Source organism: Sinocyclocheilus anshuiensis, unplaced genomic scaffold, assembly GCF_001515605.1.
Source record: "Sinocyclocheilus anshuiensis isolate Anshui unplaced genomic scaffold, SAMN03320099.WGS_v1.1 scaffold334, whole genome shotgun sequence".
Classification (NCBI taxonomy): domain Eukaryota; kingdom Metazoa; phylum Chordata; class Actinopteri; order Cypriniformes; family Cyprinidae; genus Sinocyclocheilus; species Sinocyclocheilus anshuiensis.
In genome coordinates, this window is record NW_015546055.1 from 1,259,790 (window position 1) to 1,284,840 (window position 25,051).

The following is a 25,051-nucleotide window of genomic DNA, read 5'->3' on the forward strand; positions in this document are numbered from 1 at the left end:
AAAAAAGGTTATAAAAAAATGTCAATAATTATCGATACCGAACGATATGAAACATTATATCGTTGATACTTTTTTTAGCTATATCGCCCAGCCCTAACCGGACGGGAGCAGCGCGACAAAATATTATAGAACTCATTATAATCAGTGATGCTGTCTACACTGGATGCAGCACGACACGACAAATCCCCGACAAAAAATTGCTGCTGCGTTCTGTTTATGACGTATTGACACAAATTTCAAATGATTTTCAGCGGTCGCTTTATCGCATCCAGTATAGACAGACTTTAGCTGTTGCTGCGCGGCGCGACATCTGTTGCGTCTGATGGAGACACGGTGTTACTCACCTATCGAGAAGAAACAAAGCAACCTCTGCGTCCGATCGCAGGCCTTCCCGCTCCTTGAGTTCTCTCCAGCGCTGGAAAGCTGATCCGATATTTACACGGGTATTACTTCTTGCCTTATTGTATGCCTTCTTTTGTTCCACAGACGTTTTCCACTTTTGTTTTTTTATCCGCCATCTCTATCTTTCTGTTGCTTGGCTCGGCTAATGTCCGTCCTGTGAGTAGACACGCCCCTTACTGCTGATTGGCTACAAGTTTGTTTTGGTACTCGGCCTGACTCAGTTTTCTAAAGCGTTTTTGAAAAAAATACATACCCCACATTTAATGTTCCGCGTGTTTACTACACACATACTGAAGTGCGCGTGACGCTCCCGGCGTTTTCAGCCTCTGCTACCTCAGTATGAACACATATTGAGTACATGAAAACATTAATATAATCTCTAGATATAGAGAGTCATTTTATGAGCATTTCACCATTTCTTTTGAGAAAAACTATCATCATATCACATACAAACAGAAACTTAAAGGTCTTCACAGCAACCCGTCAAACTAAGTTTTAACTTGAAGAAACTGTGACAGAAAATATTAATTAATGTAATGATAGTACTACTACTAATAATAAATGTTAAAACATTATTTTTTAAGGAATATTTACCAGAAAAAAAATATTTACCAGAATTTATTTAGCAGAAAAATTTAAATTTTTATCAAATAAATAAATTATAGATGCTTTTGATCATTAAAATTGAATGGAACCATTAAAATGGAATCCAGGAAATTATTGGAAAACACAGAATTTGGTAAAAAATAAAATTGAATTTGAGAAAAAAACATATTTCATAGGGCCTTAAAAATGTAGTTTTTTGTGAAACTTTTAATAAATTGCTGTTAAAGGGTTAGTTCACCGCAAAATGAAAATTATGCTGCGTTTTACTCACCCTCGAAGCATCCTAGGTGTATATGACTTTCTTCTTTCAGACGAATCCAGAAAAATCAAACTGGAAAAAATGGAATTTGGAAAAGATTTTTAAAAAATAAATACGAAAAAATAAAACGGATTTCATAGGGCCCCTACATACAGAGTACATCTATTTGCTGCCATGTACACTACTGTTCAAAAGATTTGTTTTTTGAACTTGCTGAAAAGTCTCTTATGATCAGTAATGTAACCTTTATTTGATCAAATATATGTAATTTTTTTTTTTTTTCAATTTAAATTTTCTGTTTTAATAAATTTTAAAATATAATTTATTCCTTTGATGGCAAAGCTGAATTTTCAGCAAGCATCATTCTCCAGTCTTCAGTGTCACATGATCCTTCAGAAATCATTCTGATATGCTGATTTGCTGCTCAAGTGTCGAAAACAGTTGTGCTGCTTAATATTTTTCTGAAAACCATGATGCATACATTTCAGGATTCTTTGATGAATAGTTCAAAAGAGCGTTATTTATATGAAATGGGAATCTTTTGTGACATTTCTTTCAAAAAAATCGTACTGTCCCCAAACTTTAGAACGGTATTTTATGTCAACCATTGACTACCATGTTCTCTTTATATCAGTACCATCATCTGTCACTGGAGAACTCATCAGATGACCACTAGTTAGGACAGCCTTTTAAGGAAATCTGGAATGTAAGGGTTCAAACAAATGTTAACGTACCAAAACTGTTTAAGTTATTTAGGACCCAAATACAAAGGCTGTGACGTGCTGACAGTTTGAATTATAAACACACTGACCTCCTTCAACTCTCTCTCACCAGATCTGATCCAGTGCACCAACGAGATGAATGTGAACATCCCTCAGCTGGCCGACACGCTGTTCGAGCGCACCACCAACACCAGCTGGGTGGTCGTGTTCAAATCCCTCATCACCACACACCACCTTATGGTCTACGGCAACGAGGTCAGCTTCCCCTCATACACACACACTCTTGTACACATTCATCACCTTCAGCCTGAGCTCTATAGCCTGATGAAATGCATACAGACTGAACTCAGGAATAGTTCACCCCAAAATTTTAAAATCTTGTCATTCCAAACTCTCAAAATAGTTTTTTGTACTTAAAAAAAATTATATTAATAATAATAATTTAATTTATTTTATTTATTGTATTTTTTTTATTTTTTGTTTTACATCTTATTGTACATTATTTTTTTTAAATAGCCTGGCCACTTTTAAACATTTTTTTTATTTTAATTGTTTAATTTGCTTTTTATTTTATTTGCATTCTATTTTACTCATTTTAGTTTAATTTAAGAATATGCTGACCACTGTTTTAACTTTTATTTCAATCGATTTTAGTTACGTTTTATTTTACTCAATCAATCCTGGGGGCATTGAGTTTTAAAGTGGCAATACAACATTTTTTTTTTTTTTTTTTTTAAGGTTTACAACCTTATTCACCATTCTTTTTGATTTTACTGAAAAGATTGGCCAAGATTCACCTTTTGTTTTCATGGAAGAAAGTAAGTCAGGTTTGAAATTAAATAAGCATGAGTAAAAAAAATTTAAAAAAAACACGAATCCTTTAGCTGTTGGTATTTTCAGCAGTGTCAATCAATTTTACCCTTGTGGCTTTGACAGTACTGTTTATTTGCATGGTGACTAACTTCAGAATAAATTGAAACCCAAACTCTTTGTTCTTCATGTTGACAGAGATTTGTACAATATCTAGCCTCCAGGAACACATTATTCAACCTCAGTAATTTTTTGGACAAAAGCGGGTTACAAGGTAGGTGCTTTCAGCCCGACACTTCATTAGTCATTCTGTTTTTCCAAACACATCCCAGCTGTGTCATCCATTTTCATGAGCATCCAAACCTAAGGCAAATAGAAAGTGCGGTATGACTAAGTTCAACAACCCGAGGGTCACTGTGAACTCAAAAGACAGCATGTTCTCTTTTGCATGCAGGATATGACATGTCCACCTTCATCCGGAGGTACAGCCGCTACCTGAACGAAAAGGCAGTCTCATACAGACAAGTGGCTTTCGACTTCACGAAAGTAAAAAGAGGGTAAGTCTGTTTTCTAAAGGGATAGTTCACCCAAAAATGAGAACTCTTCATTGAATTGGTTGTCTGTTTTGTTATCAAAGGGCGGATGGCGTAATGAGAGCTATGAACACAGAGAAGCTCCTAAAGACCATCCCTATCATCCAAAACCAGATGGATGCACTCCTTGACTTCAACGTGAGTTTATGATGACAACAGCTAGACTTATTTAAGTTCCATATGCACTAATGGCTAGACCTTTCTTCAATGGTCTTTTCCTTTTGTTTTTTCGTAATTGCATTGGTTTTCAGTTCTTGCAGCATAATCGTCTCAAACCAAATTGAATTTGGCTTATTTTGTGTCGGCAGGTAAATGCCAACGAGCTCACAAACGGGGTCATTAATGCTGCATTCATGCTTCTGTTTAAAGACGCCATCCGCCTGTTTGCAGCCTACAATGAAGGGATCATCAACTTGCTTGGTGAGCTGTTATTCTGCTTGATCTTTCGAAACCTAAAGTGGGCTGCCCTACATATTGGCTTTTACCATCTCCTCTTATTGGTTCCTGTTGCAGAAACCTTTGAACTTAAAGTATCAACCCACTCATCGACAGTTGTATAGGACTCTGACCTGACTCGTTACTCAGTTTTATGACAGCTTATTTTCTGCCTGAGAGCTGTAACTCATAAAACAAACCCTTCCTATACATATCAGTAGTCTCAGAATTTATTTTTTGGGCCAAGTAAGGACAGTGTCATGGTTTAGGGCAGTAAAATTGGAAATGCACTGAGCAAATTTCAACTTGAAGTGATGATTAGCTAGAGAACTTGATTAAACTTGGTTATCCAGACCGTGTGATATTGTCTTATTTAAAGATCAGTTGTTGTTGAAAACTTGGATATCATGATAACTTAAATATCATTATCACAATAATGATAATTTGAAGTAGGACAGCACAAGTTGTCAAAATAAAATGTAATGATTTAAATGTATAAAGCTATTTTTTTTTTACTTGAAACTTGAATAAAAAAGTAGAAATACATATTTTATTAATAGTAAATTGTTAATATTATTAATATTATTGTTATTGTTTATTTTATACATAATTATATATATGTATGTATGTATATATATGTATATGTATGTATGTATTGTATGTATGTATATGTGTGTGTATATATATATATATATATATATATATATATTTCATTATTATTAGATGTTTATTCATTATAATATTATACTTCAGTAGACTAGATTCAAAACAGTAACTTAGGAATAAAAATGGACTGAAACAACTGAAGTTTCAAAAAGAGATCCGAGTCCACTTTTAAGTTCAACTACAATGTGAATGCAAAGAGATCTGGGTCCTTTTTTACCCCATTCACATTTGCCTCTGCAAAGAGGCTTGAGTTCGGTTCCATTCAGACTTAATTCAAAGCCAAAAAACATTACTTTATAGTCAGTGTTGAAGATAAGCTTTTTATTGTGATTTTATTCCTTCTTACTTTTATCTATGATATCTAAGGAGCAGCAATATGGGATTATCATATCGCAGTTTAAAATGCTACCGCAGTATTTGTTAAACAATTGCAATAATGATGTTTTTACTAAATCGAGTGGTTTTGCTTGGAGTGTTTGTGTTGGATGGCTCCATTCAGGGGCTGAGCTGCATCTGTTGGCTTTGTTCAGTGGTTACATGTTGGATGAGAGTTTCTGTGAGAGGCCGACATACTAGTGAGAGTTGCTTTGGGTCATGTTGTGGTGACAGATGCTAAGCATAACTCTGCCTGGTGAAGTCGCAGAGTGAAAAGCAAGCCCCCTTAAAATGTGGTGGGAATGCAAAGCTATCTAAAAATCTGACTTCATACCCTTTCCCATCTGCAGAGAAGTACTTTGACATGAAGAAAGCCCAATGTAAAGAAGGCCTGGAAATCTATAAGAAATTCCTCACTCGAATGACGAGAATCTCAGAGTTTCTCAAAGTGGCAGAGGTAAGACGGCGTAACCTTCGCTATGGGGCTCCTTGATTATATAATGAGCCAATACGAATGAGACACACATTAACCAGCTCTTTTCTGCTCATTACAGCAAGTGGGAATCGACCGAGGGGACATACCAGACTTATCACAGGTGAGGAAACAAATATATTGGCCTTGGTTTTGAGGAAAAACTTACACTGACTGCTTTCCCTTCTGCCTATCAGCTACTTATTTGTCACTCTGCTCTCATTTTGCAAGACACGGCTTGAGCTCCACAGCCAAACTTGACACGGCTACATTAGATCCAAACAAGTGCAAGTTGTAGAACTCTCTAACCTGCAGTTGCCTAGAAATATCAATACTTAACTTGAGTTATATGAAAAGTCATCAGAGAGTTCTAGAACTGCAACTAATTTGTTTGTGCAGTGCGGCTGCAAACCGCAGGCCTGCAGTGCTCGGCGCATGCGGATATCTCTGCATGACACTGGTGGAGGAAACTATTCTAACTGTCCTTAATGTTTGATTCATACAGCACATAAAGGTGTGATGCTGTGGGCAGCTTACAGGTTTGAGACCGAATCGGGTCTTGGTTTAAGTCTGATTTTATTTGTTTTCTTTTTCTTTTCAACAACTAGCTTTTTACTTGTTTGTGTGTTAAGGAGACCGCGTTAACAAGAACATGATTGCTGTAGACCAGAATCATCATAATATTAGATGGTACAGGTTCCCCTCAAAATTCAGAGTTGTGCTCTATTAAAATGGGGTTGTCATTGGATTCTTAAACATTTATATTTATATTTTATATGTATATAGAAGTTTTATATGTATTAAATATATCTTGATCTTTATAAGATAAGATTCTTTATAAGATATATATTAACATAAAGCAATAGTTTTACACAATTATATGTTACGTTTTATGTTAAGGGTTTGTTTTTATTCTTCTTAACGTTTCTGCAGTTTCTTAAATTCTCTGAAAACACCTCTGTTAAACTACCACCTTTATATTCTGTATCTTTCCTTATCTTTCCGTTTTCAGTTTACAGTTTGTGTAAGTACCTGCATCTCACTCTCTTTTCTCTGTGTTTAGAGTCTTTGGTTTGTATCTTTGCATGCTATCTGACTTTGCATGCTATCTGTGTTTATGCACAGCAGTTTCTTCAATTAAGGGGACGTTTTTGTCCGTAGTATGTTTTTAATATATATATATTTTTTGTATATGTAGTATTTTATTTTTAAAAAAGTGATGTTTTAAAAATTGGATTTTCAGTTTGTTCAGAATTTGTGAACAATATATATTTTTTGATAATTAATATAATGGTGACAGTGATTGTATATTATTGTCATTACCATCATGCCAAATATTTTAGAAAACAAAACAAAAAAGTGGTATTAAAATATTAGCTATAATGGAAAGAAAAGTGATGATTCATTTCAAAATCATTTTAATAAATAAATAAACATTTTTACTTTACTTTAACTTCTTTTAATAATTTTATTTATTTTTCTTTTCATTTCGTTTTTTATTTTTCATTGTTATTTAATCGTTTTTTTTTTTTTTCTGTTTATTTCTGTATTTATTTAACATTTTTAAAAAATGTTTTAAAGTAAGTTGATTTATTTAAAGTCAAGGCTTATTAAACATTTTCTCCAAAATTCGAAAAATAGCAATCTCATTATATCATGTACAACAACAAAAGATATTATTTCAAAATCCAATGGAAAGTTGCTCATAGTAAAGTCCTTGAGTGTCATACATGTTAAGAAAATAAAATATGTGATAAATCATTTCAGAGAAGATTCTTTTTTTTTTGTTTGTTTTTTTCAAGATTTCAAGTAGTCAAAAGTGCCCCTAATTTAATCAGTCACTCATATATGTTGCGCGTGTATATTTGTGGACTGTCTGTGTGTGTGTAGTAGCCTGTAAGCTAAAGTAATGTTTCCATCCCTCCAGGCCCCCAGTAGCCTTCTGGATGCCCTTGAGCAGCATTTGGCTTCATTAGAGGGGAAAAAGGTCAAAGACTCCACGGCCGCCAGCAGGTACAGTGATTTTCTAGCAGTTAATTTTGAACTTTCTAGTATGTGAGGGGGCTGCTTTCCTCATGCTCTGCATTCAGCGAGTGTGTGTGACTTTTGGATGTGCTGAACATGTGTGGGAGAGAGGCGTTTCAGGGAGTTTTGTGTCCGGCTAAAATTTCTGTGCAGTTTTTCCAAGTGAAGGGGATTTTGAGCTATTTCTATGATTTTTATGATGAAAACAGCATTTTTGTTGCCATCTAGAAACCAACATTTAACTAAATTCACAAGATATTGATATTCTCATATCAAATCATTACTCAGTTATTCTTTCAATGGGACAAAAAAAAAAGTTACATTACAGATGTTAGTATGCAAAAATTATTTTGGATTAATGTGTGTGTATTTCAGTACATTTTCGTGCTGATTTTTTTTTTGTGGCCTGTCATGTTTCTTTAAAGTAATGTAATTCAGTTTTTCTTAGATTTAATATTTTAATCTGCTTGAAGTATTAAATTTTGATCTGAGGACAGGTGGTTTTAGGGGTTGTGAGTGATATCATTTAATTTTATTATTTTGATGTGACAAATATTTCTAAAATAATCAGTGAACTGTGTTTAAACTAAGTGTAGGAGGAATGTACATGATTTTGATGATTTGCAGTTTGGACAGTCCAGGTTCAAACTGGGTTCCTGTAGCGGAAGCAGTAAAAATGTGCTCTGTGCTCATGCTAGTAGCATTGATGTCCACTAATGCAACCCTTGCGATTTCAACAGTGGCATGTTTACTGTATTCATGGGTACCGAAGACGTCACTTCCGCTATGCTCACCGCCATTTTTGTGTCCAATATGACAACGAACACAGCACATCTAAATGAGATTTAATAAATAATAATATATTAAAATAATAAATTATCTTTTACTACCATTTCCCACACTGAGCTTTGGACTTGATTGTATTTTTAGGACCCTAACATGGGTACAGCAAGTGTAACAGTTAGGTCATAATAATGTAAGGTGCTGATTACTTGTACATTTAAAACTGACATCAACTCAAAGCACTTTGTCAATGATAGTGTAACAAGATAACGTTAGCTAGCTTACTACACAATCTATATTTAATGTCAATTTGCTAACATTAGCACAATTGATAATTAATCGTTCTTTTTGGACAAAGCATTGTTTTATTTGCGAATGTAGCCGCTCGAGGAAGGCTTGAAGAATCCTCTGCGTTGTCTGCGTTGTCTGCGTTTTGTTTTCGGCAAATTAGTTTGGGCGAATGCAAACAACATGATTATTGATCATGAGCCAAACATCCAGCAAGACAAGAAAACATGCAGTCAACTTTAGGGAAGACGTTTTTTACTTCCGGAGTATCTTAAACTTGGATCTCATTATTCAAGCAGCAAAATCAGCCCACACTCTTAAGTTCTCTTTAATTCAAACATGCATTTTCATTCATTCATAGGCTATATGGCTGCAATAATGTTTTAGTTCAAATTGTTTTAAAAATGCTTTACTGACTGACATTTCAGACTTTCGGTTGTTATGCTTTCAAATTTTATGCCATATATATGTATGTAGGCTAAGTAATTTCACAGTATATCCACCTCCTAAATTACTACACCACTTGTACAGCCAGTAACAATTCACAATGGTACAATTTACTCAGGCCGTGTGTGACTTTTTTTTTTTGTATGACTTTAAAATTCTTTTTAGAATAATTGTACATAAATAGGTTAAGCAAAACAAATGTGATTATTTTTGAGAACCTTTTATACACCTTTTATATATAATTAACTGTAGACATGACATACAGTATGTGGTACAGTACAAATATTTTAGTGTCCTTTATTCTGTCCCTTATTCTCCTATAAAGAATCACAATTGTCCCATATTTTCCTTTTCTGAAGTTGGCAACCCTAGCTGCCAGTGGTCCCTTCTGATTGAAGCCAACCATTTATTCCGCCTATCTAACTCCTTTGGGGTCAAATAAAATTGTAGTTTGGAGTTTCTCTGACGGCTGTTATACAGATAACAGCACAACATATCCCGAGCATATTGTAACCTTGTTGGGAACCTTCCGGGAGTGTTTCGTTGATCTTCCTCTGGTAGTTGTGGCTGCTGTGACCAATGACTGAAACAGGTCGCGCATCTGTGACTCGGACACAAACATGGCGGTAATAACGCACTGTGACGTCACATGGTCCGAATGGATCAGGTCCTCTGCCTATGCAGATAGAATTGTTGCATAATTCCCAATAAGGAGATTATGACCCACAAATAAATGTAAAGAGATTAACAAAAATTAAACATTGACAAATAAATAGAATGAGATCCACAAATAAATCTTAGAGTTTCACAAACATTAATTAAATTCACAAATAAATAAAAAGATTTATTTGTGGATCTCATTCTATTTACATTTATCTATCTCTTTACATTTATTTGTGGATCATAATCTGTTTATTTGGAATTATGCAACAATTCTATCTCCATATCCCCCTGTCTTTCCACACAGAGCCAGTGCGCTGTCCAATGCGGTGTCCTCCCTGGCCAACACGGGTATCTCTTTCACCAAGGTTGATGAGAGGGAAAAGCAGGCAGCTCTGGAGGAGGAGCAGGCTCGATTAAAAGCACTTAAGGTATGTAACACCATCTATGAAAGAGTGGAAAGGAGTTTTTTTTGTTTGTTAAAAAGCTCATCATATTGGAGCATACTCAATTAGCAAGGTAATTAGCAAGGTTACACGGTTTGATTCTTCCATCAGGAGCAGCGCCTGAAGGAACTGTCCAAGAAGCCCTCCACGACTGCTGCATCTCCCATTTCCACGGCGACGGGCACCATCAGTTCTGCCCCTGCCATCGACCTGTTCTCCACACCCAGTAGCTTCACTAACAGGTAATAGCTTTTTTATATGTACTGTTCAAAAGTTTGGAGTTTTGTTTTTGGAAGAAATTCATATTCTCATTAATCAAAGACACATTAAAGGGCACCTATTATGCAAAATCCACTTTTACATGGTGTTTAGACATAAATATGTGTTGGCGGTGTGTGAACACAACCACCCTACAATGATAAAAATCCACCCACTCCTTATTTTTTAATCCCGATTAAACCAAATCAGTCTATAGACAAGCCGTTTTGGTTCTCTGAGCAATGTGACATCACATAGTTTAGGCCCCAACCACGGCCGCTGACTGACAGTCCTGCATTACCTTAGTTTCGCCCTCAGCGATTTGTGTTTGGTTGTATTCTATAATTTTAAAAGCCACACATGTATTACAGAAAACTTTTGTACATACAAATCATGTTATTAAAATGTGTAATATTTATATTTTTATAAAATATATTAATATATTGTAAATGCCATTTTATGCTGATTATAAATGACTGCAAAGTTCAAATGCTTTTCAGCCAGTCAGATTGTGTGGGCAGAACTAATTGCTCTATATTTGATGATTGATGCCGCAGTCTTTCTGTTTTGATGATACACGGCTGGTAGTGATTATTTTCCCAGTTGGTGCATGAGTGCACATGTGCAATCGTTTGGCATCTTCAGCTTTTAGTGTTTTATTAGGGCTCTGTGCAGGACTACACAATGACAGCAAGTTAAACTCTGTGATTACGTTACAGGCGTATGTGTTTAATGATGATGTCATTCAAGGAGTAATGGAGGCATAAGTTATTAAAATCGCTCCCTGTACATTTGTGAATGCGTTTCTTTCTATGCATTTGTGGATCGCTGCGTGCATTTGTGGATTTTGAAACCTATCTAGCGTCAAAACGCTGACAATCCATAAATGCATGGACTCCACCCACCGTCTACTCGGGCTACTCAGATAACAGCCACACTTCACTGACCAATCATTCAAATCGACAAATGTGCACAGCGATCCACAAATGTACAGGACGTGATTTACAAATGAATGCCAGGCAAAGTTATGTTTGTGGGGGAAAAAAAACACCAAGAAGCCCTCCACGACTGCTGCATCTCCCATTTCCACGGCGACGGGCACCATCAGTTCTGCCCCTGCCATCGACCTGTTCTCCACACCCAGTAGCTTCACTAACAGGTAATAGCTTTTTTATATGTACTGTTCAAAAGTTTGGAGTTTTGTTTTTGGAAGAAATTCATATTCTCATTAATCAAAGACACATTAAAGGGCACCTATTATGCAAAATCCACTTTTACATGGTGTTTAGACATAAATATGTGTTGGCGGTGTGTGAACACAACCACCCTACAATGATAAAAATCCACCCACTCCTTATTTTTTAATCCCGATTAAACCAAATCAGTCTATAGACAAGCCGTTTTGGTTCTCTGAGCAATGTGACATCACATAGTTTAGGCCCCAACCACGGCCGCTGACTGACAGTCCTGCATTACCTTAGTTTCGCCCTCAGCGATTTGTGTTTGGTTGTATTCTATAATTTTAAAAGCCACACATGTATTACAGAAAACTTTTGTACATACAAATCATGTTATTAAAATGTGTAATATTTATATTTTTATAAAATATATTAATATATTGTAAATGCCATTTTATGCTGATTATAAATGACTGCAAAGTTCAAATGCTTTTCAGCCAGTCAGATTGTGTGGGCAGAACTAATTGCTCTATATTTGATGATTGATGCCGCAGTCTTTCTGTTTTGATGATACACGGCTGGTAGTGATTATTTTCCCAGTTGGTGCATGAGTGCACATGTGCAATCGTTTGGCATCTTCAGCTTTTAGTGTTTTATTAGGGCTCTGTGCAGGACTACACAATGACAGCAAGTTAAACTCTGTGATTACGTTACAGGCGTATGTGTTTAATGATGATGTCATTCAAGGAGTAATGGAGGCATAAGTTATTAATGGTGCTTGCTAAGGCGAGCATCATTATTACTGTTATACTTGCGGTTAGGGGTTTGTTCAAATCAGATTAACCTCTGCTGTCCTGAAACTGTGCGTCTTTGTGTATTTAAAAAAAAAAAATCAGTATAAAGTCAGGCTCCAGTTCTCTTGTTTACACTGTAAGTGTGTGAATTCCTGCCCGGACAGGATTTGGCTGTGAAGAAGGTATTGATTGCATGTGAATTTCCCCTGAACGCCCTAATTCTCCACTTTAAGCACTTCAAATCAACGTGCCAAGTTTGTCTTTGCCATATAACTGTGAAATGCTTGGCCCTTAGACTGCCGTTTATGGAAGACATTAATGCAGTTCCTGTGTGTGTGTGTCTGTGTTTGTCTTGGTGCGTGTCTGGCTCCAGCACTCCGAAGGTGCCGAACGATCTGTTGGACCTGCAGCCCACGTTCCAGCCCTCCCTGCCTCTCTCCACCGGCCTGCCTTTAGCCAACACATGGGGAGGTGAGCGGTCCACACCACAGGAACTCACAAATCTGCATTAATATGCATCTCAGAGAAATCAAGCTTACATCAACACTGTCTTCTCTGCTGTAATCAAAACTTAAGCAATGAATGTTCCCTCTTGAATTTTGTCCACGATGCTATCGCCTAAAGAAAGCATGTTCTTGTTGCACGCGCCTTATTTGTCTGAATAACATCTAATCTGTAAAGTCTGATAAATGAGAGTCTAATTTTTATCCAAAAGTGCTGATAGGGTGTGTAACATAATATTTAACGTGGCAGAACTGATATCATATTGGTTTCTGATATTAGTAAGGCAGAACCATAAAAAGCCTGCAGCTTTCAGTGTTTATTGGATTATACTGTGTAAAACACACTCAGCAACCTTCACAGATGTATTATCTTGAAGCTCTTTGGAGATTTATGTATGCTATACACTGTCCAACACCTCTGCTGTCATGTTCTCTGACTTTTAAAGGAATCTAAACATGATAATTCTGTAATCATTTATTAATCCTTATGTCGTTCCAAACCCGTATGATTTTCATTCATCCGTGGAACACAAAATGTGAAATTTTGCCACACAAGTAAATGAAAACTGTCATACTGGCTGTCATACTCCAAACTGATCAAAAAATGTCTCGTAAAAGTGATCATTTTGACTTGTGGAATATATTCCAAGTCTTGGAATGGCATGTGTGAGTAAATGATGACAGAATTTATTTTTGGGTGAACTAATCCTTTAAAATTAATTGAACATGTTCATAGTGAAAATGATACCCAGCAGAGGTCTACTGAGATGTTTTTGAACTTCACATTGGATTTTGGGAAAATTTATTTTAAGAAAACATGACATCAAATGAAACCTTTTTCTTTTTTTAATTTAAATATGTCAGTAGATAAAATCTGAATTGCAGCTTTAAAGTTGTATTTAAATAATATTTTATAATATTGCATGTTTATCATATATTTTTTTTTTTTTTTATGTCTTTAAATCAGGTTAATGGTTACTGAACCTTTGGCACAGCTAGTATATATATATATTTTTCAGAGTTGTACAATTAAAGCAATTATTAATAGTGCTGATATATTATATTTTGTGTATCCATTTTATTTGCTTTAAAGCTTACTAATAATAACACTAATAACATTTATTTATTTATAAAATATTAAATGTTTATTTCTATATTTTAGATTTTAGTACATCTTCAAAGCTTCATATCAGACTGAAGTTGTACTGATTCAAATGATTCTCTACTGATTCTCATGATTCAAAGAATCATTCCTATCCATTTAGCTTAGATGTGTGATTTATGTTACATATTCATTACATCGCATGTTGGATATCTCATTCAGTCTGGTAGTTTATTTTCATCTGAAAGAGTCTAGACCAAACAGACTCCACCTCATTTGTCTGTTAGTCTGTGTTTGCATGCTTTCTCTCTCTCTAACCTTTTCCTGTTATTTTGTGTTTCTGTCTTGTCTTTGGCCGTGTAGATCCTTTCACGTCTACAGAGGCTGTTGACGACTCCATTCCAAACTTAAATCCTTTCCTTACAAAACCAGTTGTTGATCCTGTCCATCTGCCTGTTGTGTCTTCAGATGCTGTTAGTTTTTCCTCTAGGACACCCAGTCATGAAATGTTTGGTGGTAAACGGCTGTTCTTTTCTCTCATGTAGTGCACTGTTTGCTTTCTTTCGCCTGCTGCGTGCCGATCTGTTTTCCCTCCACTCTTATTTTTGTCCTGAATGCTCCACCGCATCAAGTGTACAAAGACCCGCTGGGCAGTTCCAGCCTGACCTTAATAACCCTTAAAGTATCTGATACGTGTGTCTCAAGTTCATACTGGCTGTGTATTCAAAACCTAGCAAGCTGCCTACCTAGACCGTGTTTTTGCCAGTGTCTAACTCAAAAGCTCAAATGCACTGGTGATGCCCAAAAATGCTGTCTGCATAGGCAACTGAAAATGGAATACTAGCCTACTGAAGAATGCACAGTATAGACTGAATAATGCCTATATTAAAAAATAAATAAATAAAGTTAAATTAAATGAATAAAGCTTTACATACTAATTATGTAGCATTTGGAAGTGTTTGTTATACAGCATTAAACAAACTATTTTATACAGAATTATTCTATGTTTATATACAGTGTCATAATCTTTTATACAGAATTATTCTATGTTTATATACATTGTCACTATATATTAATATCTAGTAACATTACAATGTTACCGTGCTTCAAGATTTTGGTCACACTTTAGTTTGGTGATCAATTCTCACTATTAACTACAACTTTTCCACAATTTATAGTTAATAAGGTGGTTGTTAAATTTATGTAGGATTAAGGGATCTAGAATATGGTCATGCAGAATAAGGCATTAATATGTGCTTTATAAGTACTAATAAACAGCCAAAATGCTAGTAATATGCATGCTAATAAACAACTAGTTAATAGTGAGAATTGGTCCCTAAGCTAAACAGATTTTATTACATGCTTTAAGATAAAGTGCATGCATTTTTTAATCTGACCTGCTTTTTGATTATTGGAAATAAAAATAGAGAAAAAAAATAATATTAAAAAAAGGGTACCTGTAATTGAAATAACTAAACAAATAAACACACTTAAAACAAATCTAATCATGAGTCTAGAATAAAATAAAATATTGTGGCAGTTTCACCAAAAATGGTTACTTCTTGTTCTTTTGTCACATTGGAAACACAAAGTCAGGTCGAGCACACTGCATTGTGGGATACAGTGATCCTCGAAATTGTCATACTATGCAATATAAATTGCAGAAATTGTAAAAGAAGTATGGTAGTATGCTATTCTGAACACAGCCTGGGTTTTGAAACACTGTGTGTGTGTGTGTTTGTGAATGTGTGCCTTTCTATGATTGTGTAAAAGCAATAAAGGAAGTCTAGCTTCTGTGAGTTTGTTCTACACTAGGGACTTTATTTATTATGTTCTCAGAGCGAACAATAACATATTTGAGAGAGTGACAGACAGATGGTTTGTTGCTACTGTAAAGAGTGTTTGTTTTTACAGCTGTATTATGGTTAGTTGGCTTTTATGATCGAGTAATGCTGGTCTAATATGAATACATGTGATCAAGAGTGAGAATGGCTGTTATCAAGTACAAATTAACTGCTTAAAAATATTTGTACCCTATTTGAGTTTGGTGGTCCTTTTTGCCTACACTGAACCTCAATTAATTGCTTTTTGGTGGTTTTCTGAAGGTCTGTACGATGGTCTCTGGACCACCTTACTCAAAAACTTGCTTGGTTGTGCTTTGCTGCCTTCCTTGGATTTTTCTTTTACCCTTTTTAATTTTTCCCATCCTTAGAGTGTTAAGTTTTAATGTTTTTCCCAAATGTCAATTTAATTTCTTGGTTCTCCAGATAATTACAATCCCTTTATTGATTCAAGCTGTCCCGTTGCATCACCCGTCGAGCCCTCTGCTCGGATGGGCTGCTTCCTCTCAGGTACAGAAGTCCCAGTGTGATGTATGTTTTCTGAGCTCGGGAAACATAATGCCGTTACCCCGTGGTTTCCCCTCTGAGTGCTTTTTACCCCAAATTACTCTTAGTACCTTTATTCTTTTACTTAATTAGTTTTAATTCCACGCTTTTGATTTGAATATAGAGTATGCAGACTTTATATCCCTCTGCTTATTATTTTTTATTAATTTTGTATCTCTTCACTAATTTTCCCATTTCTGGTTTTCCTGTGCTTTTGTTCTGGGCCTGTCAGACTCGTTCTGCTCTCCAGCTGCCTACCCTAACACTCCTCTCTTCCACTCTGAGCCCTCCGCTGTAGCTGGACTATTCGGAGGTAGGTGCCGTCCCTCTGGCTTGTCTCTCTCTCTTTCTGCATCCTTCAGCTGTGTCTGGTCTTTTCTTTCCTTTCGCACAGGACTGAACTGAACAGGTTTATCAATTCAGTCAATTCAGACAGTCAGCTTGCAGTTCAAGTTTGCAACCTGTGTTTTCAGCTTTTATTGTTATTTATTTTTTAAATTGGGTTGTCAATTTAATAATTTACTTTAGCACAATTAATTATGAAAAAGGCTAACAATCGGTATAATCGTATGTAAATTTCAAATATCTAACTATATATATATTGTTGTCTTTTTACCATGTTCATGTCACCTTCAAGATATTGCTATTTTAGTATTTTTATACTCTTTATAGTGTATATTAATTTTTTCAGTCTTCATTCTAATTTTACTCAAAGCTTTAGGAATTGTATGTGCTTTTGTCTTTTTTTAGATTTTGTTTTTTATTACAACTAGTTAATAGTGAGAATTGGTCCCTAAGCTAAACAGATTTTATTACATGCTTTAAGATAAAGTGCATGCATTTTTTAATCTGACCTGCTTTTTGATTATTGGAAATAAAAATAGAGAAAAAAAATAATATTAAAAAAAGGGTACCTGTAATTGAAATAACTAAACAAATAAACACACTTAAAACAAATCTAATCATGAGTCTAGAATAAAATAAAATATTGTGGCAGTTTCACCAAAAATGGTTACTTCTTGTTCTTTTGTCACATTGGAAACACAAAGTCAGGTCGAGCACACTGCATTGTGGGATACAGTGATCCTCGAAATTGTCATACTATGCAATATAAATTGCAGAAATTGTAAAAGAAGTATGGTAGTATGCTATTCTGAACACAGCCTGGGTTTTGAAACACTGTGTGTGTGTGTGTTTGTGAATGTGTGCCTTTCTATGATTGTGTAAAAGCAATAAAGGAAGTCTAGCTTCTGTGAGTTTGTTCTACACTAGGGACTTTATTTATTATGTTCTCAGAGCGAACAATAACATATTTGAGAGAGTGACAGACAGATGGTTTGTTGCTACTGTAAAGAGTGTTTGTTTTTACAGCTGTATTATGGTTAGTTGGCTTTTATGATCGAGTAATGCTGGTCTAATATGAATACATGTGATCAAGAGTGAGAATGGCTGTTATCAAGTACAAATTAACTGCTTAAAAATATTTGTACCCTATTTGAGTTTGGTGGTCCTTTTTGCCTACACTGAACCTCAATTAATTGCTTTTTGGTGGTTTTCTGAAGGTCTGTACGATGGTCTCTGGACCACCTTACTCAAAAACTTGCTTGGTTGTGCTTTGCTGCCTTCCTTGGATTTTTCTTTTACCCTTTTTAATTTTTCCCATCCTTAGAGTGTTAAGTTTTAATGTTTTTCCCAAATGTCAATTTAATTTCTTGGTTCTCCAGATAATTACAATCCCTTTATTGATTCAAGCTGTCCCGTTGCATCACCCGTCGAGCCCTCTGCTCGGATGGGCTGCTTCCTCTCAGGTACAGAAGTCCCAGTGTGATGTATGTTTTCTGAGCTCGGGAAACATAATGCCGTTACCCCGTGGTTTCCCCTCTGAGTGCTTTTTACCCCAAATTACTCTTAGTACCTTTATTCTTTTACTTAATTAGTTTTAATTCCACGCTTTTGATTTGAATATAGAGTATGCAGACTTTATATCCCTCTGCTTATTATTTTTTATTAATTTTGTATCTCTTCACTAATTTTCCCATTTCTGGTTTTCCTGTGCTTTTGTTCTGGGCCTGTCAGACTCGTTCTGCTCTCCAGCTGCCTACCCTAACACTCCTCTCTTCCACTCTGAGCCCTCCGCTGTAGCTGGACTATTCGGAGGTAGGTGCCGTCCCTCTGGCTTGTCTCTCTCTCTTTCTGCATCCTTCAGCTGTGTCTGGTCTTTTCTTTCCTTTCGCACAGGACTGAACTGAACAGGTTTATCAATTCAGTCAATTCAGACAGTCAGCTTGCAGTTCAAGTTTGCAACCTGTGTTTTCAGCTTTTATTGTTATTTATTTTTTAAATTGGGTTGTCAATTTAATAATTTACTTTAGCACAATTAATTATGAAAAAGGCTAACAATCGGTATAATCGTATGTAAATTTCAAATATCTAACTATATATATATTGTTGTCTTTTTACCATGTTCATGTCACCTTCAAGATATTGCTATTTTAGTATTTTTATACTCTTTATAGTGTATATTAATTTTTTCAGTCTTCATTCTAATTTTACTCAAAGCTTTAGGAATTGTATGTGCTTTTGTCTTTTTTTAGATTTTGTTTTTTATTTCTGTTAAACTAATTTATTTTTATTTCACTTTTAATTATTTTTAGAACTTCAGCTTTTTCAACTAAACTTTGTTGCCAAGGTTCATTTCTAACATTTTTATAGTTTAAGCTTTTCATCTAATGTTTATATTTTATTTATTTCAGCTTTATTTCAATTAACAAAAATTATTTGTAATAGTTTGTTAATAGCACTCCTTCAAGGAAATATTAATATGCAATATTTAATTTGATTAATCAGTCTGCATATCATGTAACTAGTTTATTTAATGGAAATATACAGTGGTGTGAAAAAGTGTTGGCCCCCTTCCTGATTTCTTATTTTTTTGCATGTTTGTCACACTTTAATGTTTCAGATCATCAAACAAATTTAAATATTAGTCAAAGATAACACAAGTGAACACAACATGCAGTTTTTAAATGAAGGTTTTTATTATTAAGGGAAAACAAAATCCAAAACTACATGGCCCTGTGTGAAGAAGTGTTTGCCCCCCTGTTAAAACTGTGGTTTATCACACCTGAGTTCAATTCTCTAGCCACACCCAGGCCTGATTACTGCCACACCTGTTCGCAATCAAGAAATCTCTTAAATAGGACCTGCCTGACAACGTGAAGTAGACCAAAAGATCCTCAAAAGCTAGACATCATGCCGAGATCCAAAGAAATTCAGAAACAAATGAGAAAGAAAGTAATTGAGATCTATCAGTCTGGAAAAGGTTATAAAGCCATTTCTAAAGCTTTGGGACTCCAGCGAACCACAGTGAGAGCCATTATTCACAAATGGCAAAAACATGGAACAGTGGAGAACCTTCCCAGGAGTGGCCGGCCGATCAAAATTACCCCAAGAGCACAGCGACGACTCATCCAAGAGGTCACAAAAGACCCCACAACAACATCCAAAGAACTGCAGGCCTCACTTGCCTCAGTTAAGGTCAGTGTTCATGACTCCACCATAAGAAAGAGACTGGGCAAAAATGGTCTGCATGGCAGAGTTCCAAGACGAAAACCGCTGCTGAGCAAAAAGAACATAAAGGCTCGTCTCAGTTTTGCCAGAAAACATCTTGATGATCCCCAAGACTTTTGGGAAAATACTCTGTGGACTGACGAGATCTGAAACATTAAAGTGTGACAGACATGCAAAAAAATAAGAAATCAGGAAGGGGGCCAACACTTTTTCACACCACTTTATAAATCAATATAACCCTTATTGCCCCCCCCCTTTTTTTTTTTTTTTTTACGTCAAATGGCTCATTCTAGTATACTAGATGAAACTACTGGTATATTGATGAAGAGGAATGAAACGTGGTTTTGTAACGGCAAACATGTTGTGGGAAGTACGAGTCAGTTGCCGTGGGCTAACCCAGTCAAACAGCTGACATTTTTGGAAGTCTATAGACTATAACAGAATCGATCCATTTAAATGAATGATGGCAATTATGCATCACGTGAGCTGGAAGAAAACCTTAACCACTGTTTTGAGATTGCTGTTCTCTGGCATTCTTCCAGCCCTCAAAAAATTGTAGGTGAACCAGCCTGTGGTGTTTTTTTAGGTCTGACCTTATTTCCTTTTACACAGGGTTCTCTGCACCTCCCACCGCCCAGCCTCCCAGTTCGACAGGCCTTAATGTCGACTTTGACTCCGTGTTCGGCAATAAGTCGGCCACCAACAGCACAGACTCTGCTGGTAAGAGAGAAGTTAACCCAGTTGCTGTGACTCACTCACTGCTTTTTTCCACATGTGATGCTTCACATCCATCTCACTGCTGAAGGTCAATGCAGTGGACCATGCTTAATCTGACAGAGTGGAACTAGCATGTGAAAACGGTTATACGGCCACTTTTCATTCTAGAAGTTTGCTGTGGTATTTTCATAAGAAAAGGGATCATAATGTGTTTAAAGACTCAATCTCTTTTGTGTCATGTTTTCAATACTGCATGTTTGGAACTTGCTTTTTAAACACAAATCACACCTCAGGCTTCTCATAAAACAACCTTGAAGCATTAATTTGCTTGAATCTTGATTTCATTTGGTCTTAGTTTTGATTTAAACCCATGATTGGTTTGAAATCAGTGTCTTATGTTGGAGATTTGGCATAAGTGTTAGCGCTCTAAAACATTGAGCCATGGATGACCCAGGTTTGGATCCAGCTTGCAACACAATACAATTATGAAATAAACGCTAAATTGAAAATTCACTGTCCTACTACACAGTCTTGGTCTTATGCATGTTATTCTAAAGGGGGAAAAAATCCACCTCTAAAACGACTTTCTTATTGATAACATTAAACATTTTTTGTTGTTGTTGTTAAAAATATATCCTTTTTTCTTGTAAATATAGTACATTACAGAAGTTTGACTTGAATTTGTAAGCATTTTTTAAATGTGAGCCCATGTCACGTAAGATACGACCACCATAATTTGCGCAGTCATGTTTTGAGATGTTCCTCATTTTGTCCTCTTTCTCTCCTCTCACTGTGTGGTTTGATCTATTTGGGCTGCTGGCTTTGCATGACACTGCATGTCTGGGTGAGTTGACTTGACAAGATTTTACCCACATTCAATCACTTTCGGTCCTGTAACGTTTGCTCCGAGGGCAGCTGCCTCTCGCTCCACCCAACCTAATTGTGCTTTTTCTGTTTGTGTGTGTTGTCTGCATCTTTCATCCCTCTCCCATTCCCTCTCCTCTGTTTGTTTAAGATGATATTTTAGGTGGCATCCTGAAACCCACAGTGACCTCTCCCAACCAGGGCCTGATGCCCAGCGCCCAACAGCCAGGCAAACTGGTTTCCGATGACTTGGATTCCTCCCTTGCCAATCTTGTGGGCAGTAAGTGTACTGTTCTTGTTATATCTTACAAACGACCCTCTGTATTAGGGCTGTATGATTAATTATACAAATCTGTAATGAGAAGTTTTAGTAATAGTTCTGTAGTAATTGTGTTTAGTATTGTATTTAGCAATAATAATAATATGTTGCTAGTATTAAATACAAAAATATTAAAGAAATATCACTATTGTAATATTTCATTGTAATATACAATGTGTGTGTACATGTATGTATGTATGTATGTATATGTATATAAAATTCAACTTAAAATAATAATGCTATTTTACAGTCATATTGATATTCACAAAATGTTTGGCCAGATTGCGCATGGCAAACCTTGAGCTTTTTTTTTTTCACAATCACAGTCGGACTTTTTTGTTGAAAACATTTTATTTTTACAAATTGTGCAGCCCTACTCTGTATTTAGGTACTAGTAATCATGAACAGCAACTTTTGTTTTATTTATTGATTTAGGGTCTGAAGTGAATTTAACATTTCACAATGGCTGGTATATTCCTCAAAGTTTTTTTTTTTTTTTTTTCTTCCAGATCTCGGTATTGGAAATGGAACCGCAAATAAGTATGAACATTTGCTGCTCATCTCAGTCCTGATTCATAGTTCTCTTCAAACTCAGCGACTTGATCATAATTGTTTCTTCTGCTTCTCCTCAGTGACATTTACTGGAGTCATCCTGGTGAAAAGAAGTTGACTGGAGGAACCAACTGGCAACCAAAGATGGCTCCGACCACAACATGGAACCCTGCCACCATGGTGAGGACAACAATATGTGCTTTCGCTGACTCAAATGAAACAAGACTTGTGCTAGAAACACCTGTCATAAACCAATAGACAGAAAATAGCTGGAGTTCCTCCACTGATTCTGAAACGCGGGCTCTGTTCCAAACCCTAATGAGCTGCCTCGCTGTCTAGATGGGCAGCTACCTTCTATGACGGCGTTAGAAGTGACTGAATTGAAAGGATGTACAATACTAAAAACTCAATTTCATGTGACCAAAGTAGCATTCCGATGCTTGGATGATGTGCACAGACACAAATGGCTAGCAAAATGCTTACAGTTGTTTTGTATGTGTACAGTTATAAATAGAGAGGATAGTTTACCGTGTTTTACACTCCTGTCTCTGCAAATATTTGTTTAAGCTGCTTTATTATCATGTGATGTTGGAACTTTGAGTCACTGATGCATTTCATTTACTTCTTTATCTATGTTTATCATTAACCGTGCTGATATGCCCTCGTGACATCCTACCCTCGCATTTCCACGAAGTTTGACAATTTCTGAGTTGGAGTACAGTTTCAAATGGCGTTCTGTTGCACTTTTCCAAATTAGAACTTGATTCCATTATACTTTGAAGTTAGCATGTGGCTAAGCTAACAACTTGATACTTTACAGAAATATTAGATGAAATAGTACATTTAATTAGAACTATTTTCTAGCGATGCATTTCAGGACTGAACAATTATCAACATTTCCCTCAATTCTGTTCATTTAAAAAAAAAAAGTTAATTTACTTGCTAATAAAATATAAAAGAGAATTTATTATATTTAAGTTATAATTAAATGTTATATTTATTAATTTCTTCTTATTATTATTATCTGTGTATAATAGGATTGTCTTATGCTCACAGTATGTATGTGATGTTCTAGCAATACTTTTCAGGACTCAATAATTATTTATTACTATAATTATTTCCTTAAATTCTGCCCAACACCTTGATTTTTAATTTATTTATTTACTAATAAAATATTTTTATATCATTATATTTAAGTTATAAGTAAATTTGTTTTATTCTTATTTCACTGGGGTTGTATATATGTGATTCTGCTGTTATTTTGACCAAAATTAGGTATTTTATTAGGCAACATGCTGCCTGCTGTCCTAAAAATGTTGCCTACTGTAGGTAGGCAGCACACTAGCATTTGGAACAGAGCTGTAATCAACTCTCAAAAACAGCTGGAATGTATTCTGTCTTGTCTATGTTTACAATGTGTTTGTGTGAGCTCACAATGTGAGATGTTATTGTGTTGTATGCCCTCTAATTGGGTTTGTTGCGTTGTGTAACCATTCTCGTGCGACGGGATAAACAGAATGGCATGCTTTTCCCACAATACGTAAGTCAAAACGCTGAGTTGAAGCATTCTCTGAAACGCATGAGATTATTAACCCCACCGCCTTTGCTTTGGTCACAATTTATGACCTGTGTGTGTTTGAGTGACCAAAATTGCGCTGAAACCCATGAGCTGATCTAACCAGATGTTATCTCAGCATGGCTGACAGCTCTGTTCCTCCTCTACCCTCTCCTCTCATCGGTTTCATTTGTTTATTGCCATCAGCAAACAACTGTAGTCATTTTATAAAATGGATAATTATGGCGCCACGTTCAACTGTTCAGAGCATTTGGAAAATGTTATGATGTTAAAATGTTTTGTATTGGTCAAAAGTTTGAGGATTAGTACGATTTTTAAAAATGTTTTTTAAATAAGCCTCTTATGCTCACCAAGGCTGCATAATTTTGGTCAAAATAGCAAAACCAGTAATATTGTGTCACATGATCCTTCAAGTCAAGTCACCTTTATTTATATAGCGCTTTATAGTACTAGAATACAGATTGTGTCAAAGCAGCTTTACAGTGGTAAAATAAAAATATTTGTAAGGAAGTCGATTGTTTTTGTTTTGTGCATTTATTTAAATAATTAAATGTTGTATTAATTTTATCCACCACAGATATGTACACCAGCGCGTTAAGGGGTGTTGTGACCATCAAAACAATCTCTTCCGCAGTTTTCAAACTCTTAGTTAATGGGTAAATGACCTCAGTTCGTGTTCTATGAAGATGTGTTTATTTTACAATTTATTGGTCACCATCACTCTGCTGATTTTAGGAGGCCGTTCAGAGTCCGTCACACATTTTAATGGTGCACGAGTGGAAATAAAAGTGTGTCTGTGGCTACTGAAGGCCTTACTGAGAATCTCACAGCTCCTTCACAAAGAGCTTCTCTCTTCCACCAGAGCCCTGCACCTGCAACTAATCACTCTGCGTTCAAAGAGGACACAAACACTCTCGCGCTCTTCCTCTTTATCTCCTTGCCTATAATCCTATTTTGATGCTCTGGTTGGAGTGTGTAAAGACATTTCTAATGTTTCCCAGATGTGAGCAGCTGTCCATGAAGAGAAAAGGCTAAAAGACTCAAGTATCTCTTGCAAATTAATTTTTAAAAAGTGTTCTGTTAGTCCACTTGCACAAAGTTGCCTTTGTTCACTGAGCACTGTGTGTCTGGGGCAGTTGTGATCTCATGGCTGCTCGAGTGGAAATTTCTCACTTAAGGTGTTCAGAAGAATCGTTCTTTCATGCTAAAAAAAAAAAAAAAAAAGTTTATGTTTTCCCTGGG

General features: G+C 35.8%; 1 protein-coding gene across 8 annotated transcripts in view; it reads left to right on the forward strand.

Moving 5' to 3' along the window:
• The window catches only part of LOC107699270 (phosphatidylinositol-binding clathrin assembly protein-like), a 51,382-nt gene that overhangs the window by 21,874 nt on the left and 4,457 nt on the right, over window positions 1-25,051 (forward strand). Inside the window, exons 2-18 of one of the 8 annotated variants that reach the window (XM_016500476.1) lie at window positions 2,102-2,244; window positions 2,998-3,073; window positions 3,254-3,356; window positions 3,437-3,530; window positions 3,701-3,812; window positions 5,219-5,325; window positions 5,423-5,464; window positions 6,353-6,364; window positions 7,268-7,353; window positions 9,851-9,974; window positions 10,101-10,231; window positions 12,593-12,690; window positions 14,188-14,340; window positions 20,394-20,501; window positions 21,514-21,642; window positions 22,191-22,221; window positions 22,314-22,413. In XM_016500476.1, coding sequence (XP_016355962.1) covers window positions 2,102-2,244; window positions 2,998-3,073; window positions 3,254-3,356; window positions 3,437-3,530; window positions 3,701-3,812; window positions 5,219-5,325; window positions 5,423-5,464; window positions 6,353-6,364; window positions 7,268-7,353; window positions 9,851-9,974; window positions 10,101-10,231; window positions 12,593-12,690; window positions 14,188-14,340; window positions 20,394-20,501; window positions 21,514-21,642; window positions 22,191-22,221; window positions 22,314-22,413 — 1,649 coding nt within the window. Of the gene's footprint in view, window positions 1-2,101; window positions 2,245-2,997; window positions 3,074-3,253; window positions 3,357-3,436; window positions 3,531-3,700; window positions 3,813-5,218; window positions 5,326-5,422; window positions 5,465-6,352; window positions 6,365-7,267; window positions 7,354-9,850; window positions 9,975-10,100; window positions 10,232-11,355; window positions 11,407-12,592; window positions 12,691-14,187; window positions 14,341-16,091; window positions 16,176-16,443; window positions 16,632-20,393; window positions 20,502-21,513; window positions 21,643-22,190; window positions 22,222-22,313; window positions 22,414-25,051 lie in introns of those variants that run through there. The other 7 variants (XM_016500480.1, XM_016500477.1, XM_016500478.1 and 4 more) reach the window with 7 other exon arrangements.